General features: G+C 40.9%; 1 protein-coding gene across 4 annotated transcripts in view; it reads right to left on the bottom strand.

Moving 5' to 3' along the window:
* Positions 1-19,930, bottom strand: part of CNNM2 (cyclin and CBS domain divalent metal cation transport mediator 2) — a 187,695-nt gene that overhangs the window by 20,146 nt on the left and 147,619 nt on the right. For 3 of the 4 annotated variants that reach the window (XM_055560831.1, XM_055560832.1, XM_055560833.1), the window contains exons 2-4: positions 13,177-13,320; positions 10,181-10,318; positions 7,985-8,154 (exon numbers count right to left, since the gene is read on the bottom strand). In XM_055560831.1, the coding sequence (XP_055416806.1) occupies positions 7,985-8,154; positions 10,181-10,318; positions 13,177-13,320 (452 nt within the window). Of the gene's footprint in view, positions 1-7,984; positions 8,155-9,920; positions 9,986-10,180; positions 10,319-13,176; positions 13,321-19,930 lie in introns of those variants that run through there. The other variant, XR_008707249.1, reaches the window with a different exon arrangement.

Here is a 19,930-nt window from a genome sequence, read left to right as displayed (position 1 = left end):
GAGACGAAGAGGGGAAGAACCTCAGAGTGAAGGGATGGACGACCGCGTCAGGCAGAGAGTAAGAACTTCAGAGTGAAGGGACGGACGACTGCGTCACCGCAGACACGAAGAGGGGAAGAACCTCAGAGTGAAGGGACTGACGACCGCGTCACAACAGAGAGGAGGAGCGGAAGGACCTCAGAGTGAAGGGACGGTCACCTCACCAAGGAAGGCACTGTGGCCTGAGGGGGGTCTTTTCCCAAAGAAATCAGACAATGGATGAAAAGGGAGGGCAGGCGGGACAAAGCACAGGAGGCAGGGCCACAGAGGGGAGATGGCAGCAGGGTGAGGAGGGTGCTGTGGGGTTAATGAGGGCTGTTCTGTTGTTTTTGTTGTTTAGTTGCTAAGTTATGTCTGACTCTAACACTCTTGCCTGGAGAATCCCAGGGACGGCGGGGCCTGGTGGGCTGCCGTCTATGGGGTCGCATAGAGTCGGACACGACTGAAGCGACTTAGCAGGAGCAGCAACACCATGGACTGTAGCCCGCCAGGCTCCTCTGTCCATGGGATTTCCCGGGCAAGAATACTGGAGTGGGTTGTTGTCATTTCCAGGCAGAAAGGGAGGACAGTTAGTGGAGGGAGAAGAGGTGGGAACTTAGGGAGCAAACGCCAAAAGCTGGCGGGAAAGAATAGGAGGCAGGGTCCCTGAGAGAGGTAGGGAAGGACAATATTCAGAAATGGTAAGCAACAGAAATGGAAGTGCCCGTTAGTGGATACCTTCAGTTATATATCCATTTTGTCATGGACTCATCCTTGATTTTGTATCAGGGAGCTAGGATGCACATAGATGCTATTTGAAAATGTCTGCCTTGGTGATTGTAAACTCAAAAGTGGCTGCAAGACCATCTCGTAACCTGCATTTCTACGCAGAAAATCAGGAGGCAGGATCAAATGCCGTAAAGACTCGTAATGACGTCCATCTTTATGAACCACCCGTTGATCTGGATCTTTTAATTTTTTTTTTTTTTTTTTAAAGAACAAGTGACAGGGCCTTCTGTGTTCTATGTCCCTGCAAATGGGTATCAGCTCTGGAAACTCTGGGCATTCTGGCCTCTCAAGAGACTCCCCACAAGCTGTCAGTTAGACCAGAACGGCTGCTCAAAAATTCTCAGCCCCCTCAGGTGATCTCTCCCTGCTCCCTAAGACTGGCTGGCAGGCAGAGGAAGATCAGCTACCTTCCTTGTGGAGTCTACCGAGTCTAGATCCATCAGATTAAAGGCAGGTATACTAGGTCAGTGGTTCCCAGCTTGGATCCCAAAAACTAGGTCCATCTTCCTTCTCAGGAACAAAGAGAGAGTTGCCACATTTTTATTTCATAAGAGATTTTTTTTTTTTTAAAAAACACACAGCTATCTGTGTGAGACCATGATTTCACAGAAGCCCAGATATTTTAATCCCCAATATAGAAAATACATAATTTCAGAATGTGTGCTTAGTCGCTCAGTCGTGTCGGACTCTGTGACCCCATGGACGGTAGCCCACTAGGCTCTTCTATTCATGGGGATTGCCAGGCAAGAATACTGGAGTGGGTTGCCATGTCCTCCTCCAAGGGATCTTCCCAACCCAGGGATCGAACCCAGGTCTGAATTGCAGGCAGATTCTTTACCAGCTGAGCCACCAGGGAAACAAACTGAATACACACAGCTGCATGAAGAACTCATTGCCACTGTCCTTTTTCCCCCTCATTTTGCCTCAAACTGGAGAAAACTTGGTCAAGTATCAAGCATTTAGGAACTGCTGCCCTAGGCTAGTCTTGCTTCATTTATAAAACGTTAGTAGAGAAGACGAACCCTATGGTTCTTTCAGTTCTAACATTCTGTGACTCTACAACCCCCCAGAACTACCCAGACCTCCTTCTCTAGAGTGAGGCTTTCCTGACCGGCAAGTTTTAAAAACATCCAGTGAACATATTTTTATTCATCTGTGTGTGTCAATGACTCATAAAAGTGACCATTTTCAAGTAAACCTGCAGCTGCTGCTGCAAAGTCACTTCAGTTGTGTCCAACTCTGTGCAACCCCATAGACGGCAGCCCACCGGACCTCCCCATCCCTGGGATTCTCCAGGCAAGAACACTGGAGTGGGTTGCCATTTCCTTCTCCAATGCATGAAAGTGAAAAGTGAAAGTGAAGTCGCTCAGTTGTGTCCAACTCTAGTGACCCCATGGACTGCAGCCTACCAGGCTCCTCCGTCCATGGGATTCTCTAGGCAAAAGTACTGGAGTGGGGTGCCATTAAGTACACAAAACAGGGCTGTCCTTTGAGGAAATAAATATCTTGCTGGGCTCAAAACTCAATCAGGGAACTTCTCAGATAACAACTTTCTATATAGGGAAGGGGCTATGTATCAATTTTACTTTTGAAACATTCATGGCTTTGCTCTAGCCTGTCACCAAAAAAAAAATTGGGACAGGGCAGGACAGACTCCCAAAGGAAGAAGGGGCATCACATGGGTAAACTGACAAACAGGAAGAAGGCTTCACTGCCCCAAGCAAAGCTGCTGGCTCCTCGAGTAAAGTGACTCCCACAGGATCCCACCTTTCCTTGGAAAAAGGTGTAACTCCTTTCAAAGTTTCCAAGCATCCACAAAGTGCTCAGCGATCATGTGGACCTGGCCTCTAGGGAGAAGCCTCAGCTGTCCTTGCTGGCACGAACAAGGTCAAGCGATCAGTGGAGGCCATGGGCTCATGGCTGAAGACCCTCAGATCCCATATGCTGAGCAGCTACTTGGTCTCCTGCTCGCTCTGGAATTGAGTTCTCTTTTTATTTCCTGTTTTTCAAATCATCATCACAAGTAGGCTTTGACACGTACAGGGAGATACCATTAAATGCCAGGTCACCAGCACTACCCAATAGGAAGAGGAACACCACCCATCCATTCTAAAGCAATATTTTTCAATCTGGAGTCCACAGATGTTGTCCTGGGACTCAGCAAGTTCATAAATGCTTAAACTAAAAAAAATTTTTTTTGACGGTCAAAAATTAATGTACACATATTTCAGGCTATCTCATTGACCATCATCTAACCAAGTGCTACCACCAGATGTCAGTGCCAGCACTTGCCTTTACTGCTCAAATCTCTGTTGGGAAGCTGTTCTTACTACATAAATCATTGTGGCTAAGCCTTCTACTCATCCAAATGGGAGTTTGTTAAGACTCCACCCTAGATGTAATGAATCCTCAAGAGATTCCCAAGCACACTGAAGTGTGAGAAGCACTGAGCCAAAGAGAAAGCAGCGAGGAGGACTAAACATAGAAATAATCCGGTCACACCCAGCAGAGGCCAACTAACAGCACAACATACTGTACAAACATACAAAGTAGCTCAAACTGAGCACAGGGCTGGAGGGTGCCTTCCTCGCCAGGTGCAGGGGAGCCGAGTGCGCTGGATGCAAGAGCAACAGTCTGGGACCACTGGTACTTTCCTGTCAGCCAAACAACATCATTTACACATTTAAAGTATTAATTACAAACTTGTTCTCTTTATTGTTCTATACAAGAGTTCTCAGCTCAAAGGGTTCAAAAGGAACTTATATTGGTTTCATATTGGGTTGGCCAAAGAGTTTTTTGAGGTTTTTCTGTAAGGTGTTATGGAAAAACTCAAATGAACTCTTTAGCCAACCCAATATTTATACATACTTTTTTTAAAAAAATAGGGTTGACGCTAGGTAGCTAATTTTTTTCATTAACGTGACTGTGTTATCAGTACATGAGTCAAGAGTGAGGAAATACTGTCCACTGAGACACATAAGATCCTGCAACTCAAAACTCCATGAGAAGGTTTGATATTGAAGGCTTAAAATTCCTTTCCCAAATAGCAGGTGAAATGATGTTAAGTATTGTGTTTTTTGTTCACTGTTCATCATGGATTTTTACAGAGATTTTTTTTGGTGGGGGTAGAGGGTTTATTTTCTAAAATCAAGAATGGATGTTTACCTCTGTCAGTTGCCTTTTTGATAACTATCGACAGTATAAGGATTTTTTCTTTTACTGCTTTCTTAATTAACATGGCATATTTTAGTTTTGTTGTCCTTTTATTAAACTGGCCCTGAATTTCTAAAATAATCCTAATTCAGTCACAGTGAATAACTCTTTGGGTCTACTGTTGGTTTCTAACTGCTATCTTTTTATTTAGGACTTCTCCATCAATGTGGATAAGTGAGACTGGGCCACAGTAGTATTTACTCAGACTTAATTAGATAAGGCCATGTTGTCCTAAAGAATGCATATGATAGTCAATCATTTTTTTTTCTATTTGTGTAATATAGAAATTGAGTTCTTTAAAGTCTCAACTTTTCCCCCAAGCGATTCTTTTGATTCTAGCTGCTTTTCGGGGGGGCAAGGGAGAACTTCTAGTTTTGCTTTTTCTCTTATCACATTAATTATGGCGTGAGAATACTGAGTTTGTTCATCTTTTAGAAGAACCAATCTTGATTTTGTTTATATGTAGAGTTTTTTCATTTTAAAAGTTATTTTCATGATAATCTATTATTTAATTTGTTCTTTTGAGTTTGTTGCTTTGCTCTTTTTCTATTACAGAAAATTATAGGTATCTTTTTTCTTATGCAAATACTTACAGAAATAAAAGTTTAAAATTTACCATATTATGTATACAGTATTTATATTATTTAATAGTCTTATGGTATTTTATGATAATCTATATATTTTCTCCCTAATTCAGTTGCTACTTAGGGTTTTTAGTTTGCCATTAATTCACAATTTTTAACATTTTTAAACAGGTAGTACATACACATGGAAATTCAAAAAGAGAAGTAAGTTTCCCTTCCACCCTATTCCTAGTTCTTCAAACCTCCTCCTCAGAGGCAATGATTATTATGTGTGTGTAAAGGAAGAATGTAGGTTCCTTTAACACAAATAAGAACATCTTATACTGTCTGTTATATACACATCTTTGTAAGAGAACTGACCACAATTTTAAAATAGCTCTGTACTTTTCAATTATGCATTTTTGTTTAATTTTATTTCATTATGATCTGTGCAGATTGTTTTTATGAAATTTCTCTCTGAATTTACTAGACATTACATGTGACAGCAAATGACCAATTTTTATGAAGTCACATAAAATGTTTTTAAAAGTGTACTTCCCTAGTTTTATATTTAATTTTCTTCAACTTGGTTAATTTTGTTTTATTATGTACACAATTTAAAACTAATATTTTTTCTTCCGTTTTTATGATGGTAGAAAAAAATTTTCCATCAAAATTATGTTCCTATCCATTTCCATTATTTTATTAAGTTATTTAAGGTATGTAGAGCCAATAAAGTTTTCTTTCACTATCTACTGTATTTTTATCAAAATACATTTTATTTAAAAAAACTATTCTCTCAGATAAAACTTGAAAGTGCCTTTTTATTCATCTGTAGTGGGAGGTATGTGCCCCATAACCTATAGGATATTCTTTTAATTAAGCTTACTTGAGTGGTTTGCCCTTTGAATAAATTTATTTCATCTAGGGTTTAAACTCAAAATGATGTTTCTATTTATAATTATATTCCAGACATCAATCATTTGATAAGAGTTTTCAAGTGTCTTCAGAAGAGGGCAGCTCGCTAGCCCTGGGAAAGGAAGGGAAGGCAGCTACTTCTGCTTTCTACTAATTTAATGCTCTTAAAATACAGTGGAACATATTCAATAATCTGGCATGAATTTCCAGTGATGGATTAGTGAATTTTAGCTTGGACTATACTCTGTATGGGGCTTCCCAGGTGGCTCAGTGGTAAAGAATCTGCCTGCCAAGGCAGGAGACACAGGTTTGATCCCTGGGTCTGATAGAATCCCCGGAGGAGGAAATGGCAACTCACTCCAGGATTCTTGCTGGGAAATCCCACGGACAGAGGAGCCTGGAGGGCTACAGTCCATGGGGTCACAAACAGATATGACTGAGCGACTGGGCATATGTTAGACTGACAGGGTATTAGATTTCATTTTGTCATACTCTGCGTACCTCAAGTAACTGGCTGGCTCACAAGAACATGACTTTCACCAAACTCTATAATTTGAACACCTCCATAAATCCTATAAATCTTTATAAAACCCTCATGACATCATCAGTTCCAAGAACTTGTCACATTTACAAAAATATTTAACATGACACAGGTATTCAAATATAGTTACACAGACCTAAAAGTCTTCTGAAAAATATCTTTAAAGATTTACTTATAAAGGAACAAAGATTATGAAGTCCCTCTTCCATAAAGTCTACTTTTAGATCTATCAGCCAAGAAATGGCTTTCTTACATACCAATAGAGCATTAATGAATCAGAATTCATAAATGCTAACTATATAAAAATCAACAATTGAAAGCCATAGAGTTTCTACTATTACTGAAATTCACAATGTCAACCCTCAGAGTTCTCCGAAATAAACTGTCTTTAATGTCATTTAGCTTCTCTAGGTTTAAGGAATATTCATATTGACCTTTTATGAGAAACATGAATGCTTTTCCTTCACTGTAGTAAATAAAATTAATTCCCAATAGCCCCCTCAGAGTTTCAAGCTCATCTATCCCCAGAGAAACAAAAAACACAGTTCAGGACTGAATGGGACTAAGTTTAGTAGAAGCATTAGGGTACTGACTTAGAAAACCTGCAAACAGAAGTTTCCAAGAAACACCCTATGAAAGCAGCATATACCCAGTTAATCCAGACTTTTCTACAACTCCTGACTTCTGCATCCAGAATTCACTGTACAGGCCAAACACAGGGCATGAACACAACACTTCCCAGAGTTTCCAACATCTAGACATTTGATAAACGTTACTTTCAAACAAAAGAACTTTAGTTCATTTAGATAACTAGGACTTACTAGATGCAAACTGTAGATGGCCCTCTGCTGCTGCTAAGTCGCTTCAGTCGTGTCTCCGACTCTTAGTGACCCCATGGACTGCAGCCCACCAGGCTCCTCAGTCCATGGGATTTTCCAGGCAAGAATACTGGAGTGGGGTGCCATTGCCTTCTCCTATAGATGGGCCTACCAAGTGCTAATTATACTCTTACAAAGATCCTTCCAATTCTTATTAGGAAGTAACCAAGAAACAGGAGAATGCTAAAAGGGCTAGTATTCTTGTACTGAAATACACTCAGAATTCCCATAAAAGTAATTGTTCACTAAAGAGGTATAAGAAATCAATAAAACTAGCACACTGTTCTTTGTACTATGCATGTTGGTCTCCATGCCAAGAACTGTGCTCTACCAGGTGAAACTGTGAGATAACAAGGGCCTCCTGTCAACTCAAGCACAGAAGCCCCTCTAAGAGGACTCAGAATGGAGAGACCTTCTCACCTTATATAGTGGATTATGTTATAGTAAAGAAGGAGGTAAGTAACCACTGCCGTGAGAGGCTGTGATTACCCATCAGTTGCTCATTAAAACAATCTGGTTAGTAACCAGAAATAAAAGCAATACATTTGGGTTTTTCCATAACACCTTACAGGAAAACCCAAACGAACTTTTGGGCCAACCCAATAAATGGATTATTTTGACAACATTAAGAGAAGAGATAATAAGGAATCTCTAAGAAGCTGTGTAAGGCCAAGTCTTAATGAGGGGTGGAAAAAAGAAGACAATGAAAAGAAGACCCAAGGAACTCACAACACTGACATTTCAAGTGTCCAGCCAAGATTTAGACACACACAGTTAATTCCCCAAACTCTTCCAAAAAACAAACACCTGAATTCACCCTTCTTCAAAGGAATGCCTCAATGCCTCAGCAATCACCAAGTGCCTATCTGTACTGGAAATTAAAGTAACTAACGACACTGCTTTTGCAGATACGAAAACAGGGAGATGAAATTCTCCCACATATAAGGCCACCCCAGAAGTTAAGTGTGCAATCCTTGACACCCATTCACCTACACCAAGTCTCCTCAGAGCTGGAAGGGTGGGTACTCAATGAGATCAAACAACTATTGATTAATACTTCTGACCTGCAAAATGAGAACGAAGTAGTCTACAGGTTTGTTTCGCTGGTAGAGGTAGTATTCTGGAGCTTTCTTGTTCTTCTCATCATACTTCAGTTCCTGGATGACATTGGGGTGCTTTAGCAGCCTTAGAAGGATCTTCTCTGACATCTGGGATGGGCTAAATGCTTCTACTTCTATAGATATAAACACAACTCGATATTACACTTCAAATGGATGGAAAAAATGATGCTAGTGATTAAAGTGTTTAAAGAATACTTGGAATCGAAGCAATACAGCATGGATTAATGAGACTTCCGTTTCGTGATCCACTGGGGGCAGATAACCTGGGAGAAATTAGAAAATGCTGAATTCTCATGTTTGTTGCTTTAGAATTTTTCTTTTTCAACCTGTCATTGGTATCAGGTATCATTAAAAAAAAAAAAAAAACCCTCATTTTCTGACTGACACAAAGGAAAATCAACCAGAAGCAGGCTCCATGACTGCCAGGACACCCTGCAACAGGCCACAAAAGACTGACTGTCCAACAACAGCCAAAGGAAGAAGCAGAGGTCAGGAAGCGTCTAGGCGTGGGTTAGTACCAGGTGCTCAGACGCAGTGCTCACATCTCATTCTCCCATCGACTACCCTGAGAAAGTCTGGAAACAGGAAGGTAGAGATTCAGAATAAAAGCAAGGCACGTGCACACAGCAACATGCACTCCAGCTTGCTATTAAAAAAAGTAATGTTGATCTGAATTGATAAAGATAGTGATTTCATTTAAAATAACAAAACCCCAAGTTACTGACTTAAGGGTGCTATACTAAAAGTGAACTTTATGGTATCTCTGAGGCAGAATAAGATAACATCTAACTTGTGGTTCTTAAATGATGAAGAACAATATTATCAGAAATAAAAAAAATAAGTTAAAGATATTGTTCATATGTCTTAAAAGGTTTTTAATTATGTTATATGTGAGACCTATAGATTCTGCATTAGTTCAGTGACTTTTTTGTAATAACAAAATGAGATAGTACATCACAGAAGTTTTGGAAAATACAGAAAGAGAGAAAGAAGAAAATAAACCTATAAACCAACCACTCATAACCATTCTGAGCAATTGGTGAGTATTTCTTTCCCATACCTCACCTAGGCATGAGTACCATGTACATACGTGTGTGTGTACACTAAAAAATACAAGGATAATCTTGTGTACACATGGTTTTATACTGTTTCTTCTTACTTTACACTAAGTATTTTCACATGTGGTAAGTATTATATGATAAGCCTTTCGAGGTATCTGAAAAAATGATCTTAAAGAGTGTATAACATTCCATCACGTGGTTGCTGTCAGCCTTCTTTTCAAAATATCTCAAGTACACTGCATTCAGTTGAAAGGCACTGGCTGCCCCTCTTGGACACAGACGTCTTCTACAGGCCACTGGGCACTCTCAGATTCTCTCACACTTCCCCCTGGCCAACAGAGCTCACCCTTCACCTAGAGAGCCATCTGGGGATGTGAGCAGGGTCAGTCAGTCTCTCAAATCCGTTCGACCTTGACCTCCCTGGAGCAGTCACTGCCGGCTGGGTTGGTGGTTTTAATAATGTGAACACTTGCCTCCTGGAATGGGCCTGAGTTAACAATCTGCTTTGAAGAGGCCATCAGGAAATCTATGTCAGAGTTCTGAGGATTTCTGATTTCATTACAACCAGAAAGGGTAAAGATTTAATTTTGAGAATTTATTGTTCTTCACTGCAAATCATAGCACCTGTGTCACCACTGATGTCCAACTGTTCTTCCGAGGCAAGCTGAAGAGAGAGCTACTCAATGCCTGACACACCGAGATGGGGTCTGGTGTGCACTGTCCGCCTGCTCCGCCAGCTGGCTCTCCCCTGGACTGAGCTGAAGCGGATGGCCTGGCCTACCGTTCACATGCAGTGTGGCACTAACATTCATCCTTACCTTTCAGACCAATTTTAAGTTACTGGTCCACCCCTGGTAAATGTCTCAGAGGGTTCATGCCGACACTGAACATAGGAGAGGAGAGAATTTAAAAAGAAAAAAACAAAACAAAACAAACAAAACAAAAAAAACAAAACACAAAAGTGGCATTACTTATCACCCCAGTTCCCAGGCTCCACCCCCAGCCCACCCCAGTCAGCGTGGGTGAGAAACTTGCTCCAGGGTTGGCAGAGATTTCAAACTGTGATAAGCGCACTTGCCTGTTGCTAGGAAACGGTGCATGGCCAAGAGAAGCTGTGGTGATATTTTAACCTTCATCTCGCTGTCTGTTTGCTTAAAGGCAGAAAAATCTTGCTTTCTTTCTCGATGGGCCACTTTCTTTTTCGTTCTGTTATCAGCTGAGGGAGGAATGAGAAAAGGAAAAAGTAAGGAAACACATTCCATTAGATCAGGGCTCTTTTTGAACGAAAAATGACAAGATATATTGGAAAGGCTAAGCTCGCTCTCCAGATGGTGGGCACGCTACATGCAAACAGCACGTGGAGAGGGGAGGGACAGAGAACCCTCATCGGATCAGTGCAGCACAGGCGTGGCTATGACACAATCCAGAGTACGAAATCACAGGCAACATGATTAGGGATGACTGTGGACACACGCTGGGAAGATCTACAGGGCCCTTCTAAGTATTATTAATGGGCAGCTGTGGACAAAAATCCTCCCCTGGTAGAGCCTTTACACAACCACGCAGCGACAGGACATGAGCCCAGAGTGCACATAGGCTCCTGCTACTCAGGCTGCCACACAGCAGGAAGAACAATCACGCTACAGAAGACACAGAGAAGCGTGTCTCTGCCTGCCTCTACTGAAAGAGAACACACACACACACACACAACCTCGAGAAACGAACAAGAACACTTTCACAGAACAGTGATTATTTGTGATTGATTTTAATAATATTATCTGTTGATTTTTAATAATATTTGTTGATCTTAGTAATAATACCCCAGACCATGAGACCCTCAAGGTCAAGCAAATACGAAGGAGTGATTCAGAACAGAGGTCAGCACATTTCCTCTGCAAAGGGCTGGACAGTAAATATTTCAGGCTTGCGGGCCATGTACGCTCTGTTGCAACTACAACTCTGCTGTTGAGCAAAAAGAAGCCATGTGAAAATGAATTAGCAGGGCTGTGCTGCAGTAAAACTTTATTCCGGATATGACATTTTAATTCTGTATCATTTTTACGTGTCACAAAATAATATTCTTTTGACTTTTTAACAACTGAAAAAATGTTAAAAAAATTTTTTTTAGCTTGTAAGTGTAGTTTGCCAATCCTTGATCTTCAACGTGTCAAATGCAAAACTTCTGAGTATTTTTCTGGACAAAGTAATGAACTAGAAAAAACTAGGTTAGAGACAATTTGCTTGCTTTTCCTAATTGCTTGCTTTCCGCCCTCAAGAATCAGGAGTCTTTACATTACCATTTCATGCCTAAGGCAAAACAGTGATGACTAATCAGGCTTGTCCTGGGGAGAAGGCAATCACAACCTGGAATTTTCCTCTGTCCCAAATTCTCTTTAAAGTCAGGCAGCAAAAATCAAGGCAAGCATTCTGAATCATTTTCTAATGTCAAAGGTCGTCATCATCCCTGAACTGAATCAAGACTATCCTTGAAACACAAGTTCAGTATCTCATCTCAGGAAGCCATGTATGAAATCAGTCTCATCAAGGTTTAAAAGAAGTGAGCTGAAGTGCAGACATAAAGGCACATAAATGTCTAGAGTATCTTTCTTACACTGAGGATTACCCCTGGGGAAACACAGAAATATGCAGAGACACACTTGGTATTCAACAGTCTCTGTGAGGAAGGATGAAAAGAATGTAAACACACAATTAACAATATTCTCTATTATGAAAGCTCTGATTATTCTCCAAGAGTCCAAAGGATAAAACACATAGGGACCCGGGTTGTTTAAAGAAGACTATACAGATGTGAGGAAAAAAATAAGATCCATTTAGGAAGCAGGTCAAGAACTAAATATTAATTTTTTTTTTTTTTTTTAAGGGTGGATGGAAGACTTTTGTTTTAAAATGAAGGACATTCCCTTTCCAATAGGCCTGAATAAAATGACTCTGCTTTGAGCAAGGCTGGTTTTGTCCTTGGTGCTCCAGGCCACCTGAACGGTCCCTTTTCCCCTCCAATTCAAGCTTGAAAAGCTCAACAGGATACAAAGAGCCCAAATTCTCCTTCTCTATACCACCTTTGACAGCCGCTAACATCTCAGGCCTCAGGCCATCTTTGGCATTAAGAAACTCTTTAAAGAGTATTACTTTGCTAAGAGTGAGGCTGAGGAAATCCAACAGTTGTGGATTTAATAGGACAGAATGCAGGTTCATTGCCCAGCCCAGGATCGAGCCTGTGCGTGTGTGCTAAGTCACTTCAGTCGTGTTTGACTCTGTGTGACCCTAAGGACTGCAGTGCACCAGTCCATGGGATTCTCCAGGCAAGAGAATCCTGGAGTGGGTTGCCATGCCCTCCTCCAGGGGATCTTCCCAATCCAGGGATCGAACCTGCATCTCTTAAAACGTCTCCTACACTGGCAGGCGGGTTCTTTACCACTAGCGCCACCTGGGAAGCCCCAGAATCAAGCCTACTCCTGGGCAAACAGGTGTGGATACCCACCTTCCCCGATCCAAGCCTACCTCCCAAAAGGCAGAGAAACAGAACGAGAAAGACACGCCTTTACTGTGTACCCTAACCTGTCCTGCTCTTGCTATATACTCCGCAGTGACAACACTACCCCAGCAAAACTACGCCTGCAAACTTCACCTCTATCCCGACCCATGGGTACTAGAACGAGGCAATTTCAACAGTTGCTATCCACAAACCCTTCTCAGTTTTTACGCATTTGAATTATGACTTTAAGTAGAGGCAGAAACTTAACTGAAACAGTTTGCTTAACTGTGTAAAATGAAAGCCAAGAATGGAGTTCTCTGTTCAGGGCAAGTAATGCCCAGCTCAGAAGCAGCTGGCTTTTCAAAGAAAAAAACCATGGCCAGTTGATATTACAGGACCTGCCTCTTCTTCCTCTGCGGTGGAAGGACTGGTGTATACTTGTAGGTGGTACCCAGCCTACACACACTGTGTGTTATTAGAAATAGACAGACAACAGCTGGAGAGATGTCAGATGACTCACAAACAACATGGCAAATAAAAGCAAAGGTTTTGCAAAATTATACTCAGGCAACGGTACTCACTGTATAAATCTGTTTCATCTAGAATCTCAGATTTGATGATTTCTTCAATCACATCCTCTAATGTGACAATTCCCAGAACTTCATAAAATGGATCCCCCTCTCCCTCATTGTTTACTCGCTGCACGATAGCCAGGTGAGATTTACCTTTAAAGAAAAGAAAGCAAAGAGGTAATTTTCAGAGGTGATTTTCTCAATTTCCTGAATGAAATCTTATAAAGGATTATGTTAAAAATAGCAGCAAACACAGATACCAGATTATCAAAGTCTACCTTTCAGCATTTAAAAATGGTTTAGAAATGTTTGTCCACAAACAAATGGCAAAGCTTCATGGGCCATCAAAAGTAAGACCAGTTAAGCCAAAACAGCATCATCATCTACACACCAGGCACCACCATGGTGCCATGTGCTTCTTAATGGAGTTGGTCTCTGGTTATGTCAGCTCTTCCTTTGTGACCATTTAGCAACTGCTGCTTTACCTGAGGACAGCAGTTCTCAAAGTGTGGTCTGTGGACCCCTAGGGGTACCCAGGACCATTTTAGGAAAGTCAGAAAGGCCAAATACTTTGCATTTAGATTACTAAAATGTTTCTGGAGTTTTCTACTGTGTTGGTATTTGCACCAATGGTATAAAAGTGCCTCAGCACAAGTCAAGGCAGCGGTAGTAGCAGGTCACTACCAGTGGTCACTGTCTTCTCACACACACACACACACACACACACACACACACACACACACACACAGTAAAAGGGGGAAAATCTGTTCAAGTATCCTTTAAATTAGGAGTTTGGGATTAAAACATACAAATTACTATGGATAAAATCTATAGCCATCAAGGACCTACTGTATAGCACAGGGAACTATACTCAATATCTTGTGAGAACCTACAATGGAAGAGAATTTTTAAAAGTATATAAAACTGAATCACTTTGCTATACACCTGAAATTAACAGAACACTGTAAATCAACTGTATTTCAATTAAAAATTGTAAAAATAATTCTTTTCCGGAGGGAAAAAAATATCCTTGATGATACAGTAGAAGTAATCAGCTTCATTAAATCTTGATTCCTGGGACTTGTCTTTCAATATTGTACATGACAAATTGAAAAGTACCATAAAACATTGCTGTTGCATTCTGAAGTATGATAGTTGTTTTGAGGAAAAGGACTCATGCAAACTGAGTTGCAAGTTGGATCAATTTTTTCACCAAACATTTTAAAGAATAACTACCAAGCTATGGTTATTTAGACTTGGATATTTGGCAGACATTTTCTTGAAAATGAACACGATGAGCCTATTACATTTAGGAAAACAACAGCAGCGTTCACTGCCAAACAGAACATCCGAGCTTTCAAGGGAAAATTAGGGTTTCTGGAAACTTGGATCCACCACCGTGAAACTTGAGAGCTTCTCAGTGAAGACTTACCTGATGGAGACAGGTGGTGCTATTAACAAATGTGATTTGTAAAGTACTGAACAACAAAATGTGTCAACAGTTCAAAGATCTGCCTAACTCTGTGAACCAGTATTCTCCAAATGACCATGGCCATGATGTTACCAAATCATGCATGGGTAAACGATTTATTCAAAATGCAATGCATAACAGTGGATTTTAAAAAACTTTTTATTTTGCAGTAATTTTAGATTTACAGAAAAGTGACAGAGTTCTTGTATACCCTTTACTCAATTTCCCCCTCCCACTATTAACACCTTACTTTACCATGATATATTCATCAAAACCAGAAGTTGACACTGATATGGTAACAGTAAGTACATTCTAGATTTTATTTGGATTTCACCAGTTTTTCCATTAATGTCCTCTTTCTGTTCAAGTATCCAGTCTTGAGGACCACACTGCACTTAGCTGTCGTGTCTTCCCAGTTTCCTCTGGTCTATGACAGTTTCCCAGTCTGCCCTTGTTTTTCACGAGCTTGAAAATCAAGGAGTTCTGGTCAGGTACTCTGTAGAATATCTTCTGATTTGGGCATACTTTTTGGATGTTTTTCTCACAATTAGACTGGGGTTGTGTTTTTTCGTTATAGGACATCAGGGCTCTCATCATCACAGGCAACGTCCACGGTCACTGTGTGGCCAGGGCAGTGTTCCCCAGGTTTCTCCACTGCAAAAGTTACCCCTTTTTCCTTTGTCCTCATTCTACTCTTTGGAAGCAAGTCATTTGGCCTAGCCCCACCCCCAGAGGGCGAGTGGCAGGAATTAAGCTCTACTTCTTGGAGTCAGGGAATAGCTACACACACTACTCAGAATTCTTTTGTAAGGAAGATTCCAGACCAAAAGATCTTAATGGAACAGGGCACCACAAGTCCACTGGCAGAGTTTCAGATGCTACACTGCAACTAACCCTAAAGAGACGATCACTTGGGGAGTTTGGGGTTATTATCAAAGAACATCCAAATATTCATAAAGGTTATTAAAATACCCCTCCCTTTTCAAATACATATCTGTGTGAGGACAGAGTTTCTTCACACGCCTCAATAAAAACAGTGTATAGCACAGACTGAATGCAGAAGAGGATCTAGCTGCCCTCCATTTAGCTTGATAATAAACAATACACAGAAAGGCAATCACTACTCTCTTTACTATTCAAGTTTTGGAAAAAGTTATTTTTAATAAAAATGCTACGTTACCATGTAATGGATTCATGGTTGTCCCTTAAAAATAAGTAAATGTTTAAAATTCCTCAGGTTTAATTTCAAACATAGTAAACATCAAAAAGATATCCTATAAGAACACATGCTGTGAAACTGACCACTTCTGGATGCGAACTCTAGTATCACCGCTTTAGCTACCACCAGCTGTGTGATCAGGACCAAGGCCTATGTAACTTTTCTGAGCCTCAGTCTCCTCTTCTCTAAACCCAGGCTCATAACTGCTGCCATGCAGGATTATCGTTAGTATCAGGGATAATGTACCTAGCAAAGGCAGGGACTGGGATCAACTGGGCAATCAATAAATGGTAGCTTATATTAATTTATCAATATTCTTCCTCAATTCTAAGGCACTATCAACTATTACCAGCTTAGAAAGAAAAAGTCTACTACATTAAATGTGCACTGTGACAGAAACATAAATTACCATATGTAAAATAGATAGCCATTGGAAATTTGCTCTATGACGCAGAGAACTCAAATCAGGTGCTCTGTGACAACCTAGAGGGGTGGGAGGTGGGAGGGAGGTTAAGAGAGAGGGGACACATGCATATCTATGGCTGATTCATGGTGAGGTATGGCAGAAACCAACACAATATTGTAAAGCAATTGTCCTCCAGTTAAAAATTTGAAAATTAAAAAAGGATGCATCTCAATTTCAGAAAGATCTTTTAAAAATATTAAATTTATCTCATACACCAATCATTGGTTTTCCTAAACCAAGCCATGAGGGCAGCTGAAACATATCCTTAAGCTAAGCCAAGGAGACATGATATCTGGAAACTTCATGATCGTTTTAACATTGTATTATTTTCTTTAATTGGAGCATAACTGTTTTACAATGTTAATTTCTGCTGCAGGACAACATGAATCAGCTATACGTATTCATATATCTTTCCCCTCTTGAGCCTCCCCCTACCCAACATAATTATATTTTTAAATGACAGGGTGAGGTTTATTTGGAGGCGGTGGGAGTGAGGGCACGTCATTTAAATAAACTTTACTTCAAACTGGGTGAGTTTGCTCAGACACAACTAGCCAAACTAAAAATATCCTGAAGGCCAGTTCTGATGAAGTTCCCAGCACCTACTCAGAGGCTGGCTTTGGGTCTGTGGGTTCATCTGCCCTTTCTGCTCTGCCTCAGACCCCTTTGCAGGCAACACTGTCTGGAGACTGAGAAGTTAAGATTGTTAGACAACTAGGCATCCTAACAATTTGCATCCTTTGCGTGCTCACACTCAAAGAATGAAAATATTTTGAGCAAATGAGACTACAAGGGAAACTTATCAGCAACAGATATATAAACACCGCATCAGGTCAAGTCAATTCCAGTCTAGTCAGTTTGGTTAGGTCAGTTTCTCCCATCTGCTTTCCCAAGGACCCAAACATAAGCAGTTAAAAATTCTTGGTGAATGCTGTCTGTCGAAAGTTAAATTCTTTTGCTATTCCCAGCTTGTGATCATTTAAAAGGAATTTTCCAAAGCAAGGTCTAATATTAGACTCAAAATGAAGTTTCCATTCCACTGAGGCGCTATTCTCACCAAAGTAACTACCGCATAATCAGATTGTCTTGGAGCAATTCGTTTAAATGCAGATGGACATACTTGAAATACCAGCTCGACAGCACCAACAGATCTAACTGGAAAAGGCCTTACTCTAGAAATAATTCATGTAAGCTAGGCTTCTTAGATGGAAAATTAGGTTTTCTTCCTAGCTCAGTGTTCCCTTTCACACCCCCACCTCCAATGTTGAAACTTCTTCATCTGCCCCAGAGTCACATATTTTTAGCTTTGGAATTCCTGGTGAGAAGTCTTGTTTTCTAACCTTCTTCCCAGTAAGCAGTACCAAAAAAAAAAAAGATATCCCTCTTCTCTAATCATGCTTTTGGAAGACAGCAATATAAGGTACCTCTTCCCCTACTTAGCCATTCACTGCAGGGAGTTCAGCCTTTGGCCTCATCAATGGAACCATCAAAGGGAAAATATAAACTTATCAAAACAGAAATTTAAAGAACTGAGCTCAAATAACATCGTTCTTAACCTGAGCATTGGAGGGATTAAGCCAGGATTGAAAGCAGCAAAACAATTTTGGGGAAACTAATAAAAGATATTTATAAACCAAAAACTGGAAAAGATTATGAACTGATGGATTCTTAACTTCCAAAGAGAAGAATAAAAACACAGCACTCAGCACAATATGTGATTACAGGCATGAAATAGCACTAAAGCTTTTTAATATAGCTAGATTACACAAATTTGATTAATTATATATAGAATAAAGCAGACATTGCTGGCACAATTAGGGCTTGGAGACAGCCCTTTGTGGCTAGCTATAAGGGGTCTTGCAGTATTCATGTCGTTTCAAACTGTCCTGAAACTTATACCTACAGCCTCTTGACTAGCCTGGTCCTAGATGACTAACGGAATACTTAAGTCAGACCTAGGAGAATCTATGCAGGCCTCTCTTCAGAGTATAGGGCTCCATAAACACATTTCCAGTCAAATTCAGAATTGTTAAGTTTACTGTGAAATAATCACCTAGATTTTAACTGCTATGTGTTCAAAACAGGGCACTTACACAGATGAAATTATAATAACACGTCTTCACTGTGAGGTAGGCTAAGTAAAATCATCTATATGCAATAAAATTAGGATCAAATTTCTGCCTCCGCCTGCTTCCACTGCTCCCCAAATCAAAGTACTGCATCATCTCTCTGGAGAATCGGCTCAGAATTGTTGCCAGTTGCCACGCTCAAATCTTTTAACCTTACCACAATGCTAGGCTCAGATTCTGAATGACAGATACCATTTGTATTTTGATAGGGATAATTAACTAGGTAATGATTAGGCTGACAAAGGGTACCGTAACCGCCTGATGAAAATATGGACTCATTTGCTCTCATACAAGTTTGATGTCAATCAAGTGAAGTGGAACAGCAGGCAGAGTAACTGAAACACCTAAGGAAGAAAGCCAAGTGAGCAGATGAAGTAGAATGGAATCAGGAAAAACTTGACACAGCTGAGCTAATAACAAGCGACAAGCAGTAGTCCAAACAACCGAACAATGTGAGTGCAAAGCAGACAGGGTCCTAAAATGCCACTTGAACAGCAGGAAGAAAACAAACAGAAGATTTAACGATGAGAAACTAAAGCCAAACATTTTACGTCTGCCATGGCTGCTGGGTCCCACAAATGTAGGAGTCGTGCAGCGTCACGCGTGCGTGCTAAGTTGCTTCTGCTGCTGCTGCTGCCAAGTCGCTTCAGTCGTGTCCGACTCTGTGTGACCCCAGAGACGGCAGCCCACCAGGCTCCTCCATCCCTGGGATTCTCCAGGCAAGAACGCTGGAGTGGGTTGCCATTTCCATCTCCAATGCATGAAAGTGAAAAGTGAAAGTGAAGTCGCGTAGTCGTGTCCGACTCTTAGTGACCCCATGGACTGCGGCCCACCAGGCTCCTCCGTCCATGGGATTTTCCAGGCAAGAGTGCTGGAGTGGGGTGCCATAAGTTGCTTCAGTCGTGTCCAACTCTGCGACCCCATGGACTGTAGCCCACCAGGCTCCCCTGTCCATGGAATTCTCCCCGCAAGAATGCTGGAGTCGGCTGCCACGTCCTCCTCCATAGGATCTTCCTGACCCAGGGATCGAAACCCCATCTTCTGTGTCTCTTACACCACAGGTGGATACTTTACCACTTGGCTACCAGGGAAGCCCATGCAGTGTTGTAGCCCCCCACTAAACAAGAGCATTAGGGCAAGGGAGGCATTTGATATGCCTCTGTTTTTAAACATTTCCCAGTTTACCTAACATAAGAATTATAATAATTCAACAAGTAGGAATCAATCAAGTTCCTAAGAATGAAACCAGTGATAAAGAAATGCTCTGTAAGTTAGAATTCAGGTCCCCCTTCACTAAAACAAAACAAGATGGAGGGTAGATTTGAAGGCTATACTTAAGATCTCCCAAGGAAACCAGTTTGCATATAGGCCGTCAAGGAAGTCAATACACTTTAAGTAGCATTAGTTAGATTTAGTCTGATGTACAAAAATTGAACACACTGACCAATGATCTGACGTTTTTGAACATAATGTATAAT

The sequence above is a fragment of the Bubalus kerabau genome, chromosome 22 (assembly GCF_029407905.1).
Source record: "Bubalus kerabau isolate K-KA32 ecotype Philippines breed swamp buffalo chromosome 22, PCC_UOA_SB_1v2, whole genome shotgun sequence".
NCBI classification, from domain to species: Eukaryota; Metazoa; Chordata; class Mammalia; order Artiodactyla; family Bovidae; genus Bubalus; species Bubalus kerabau.
The sequence above is the reverse complement of the archived record's forward strand: the minus strand, read 5'-3'. Positions and strand labels throughout refer to the sequence as shown.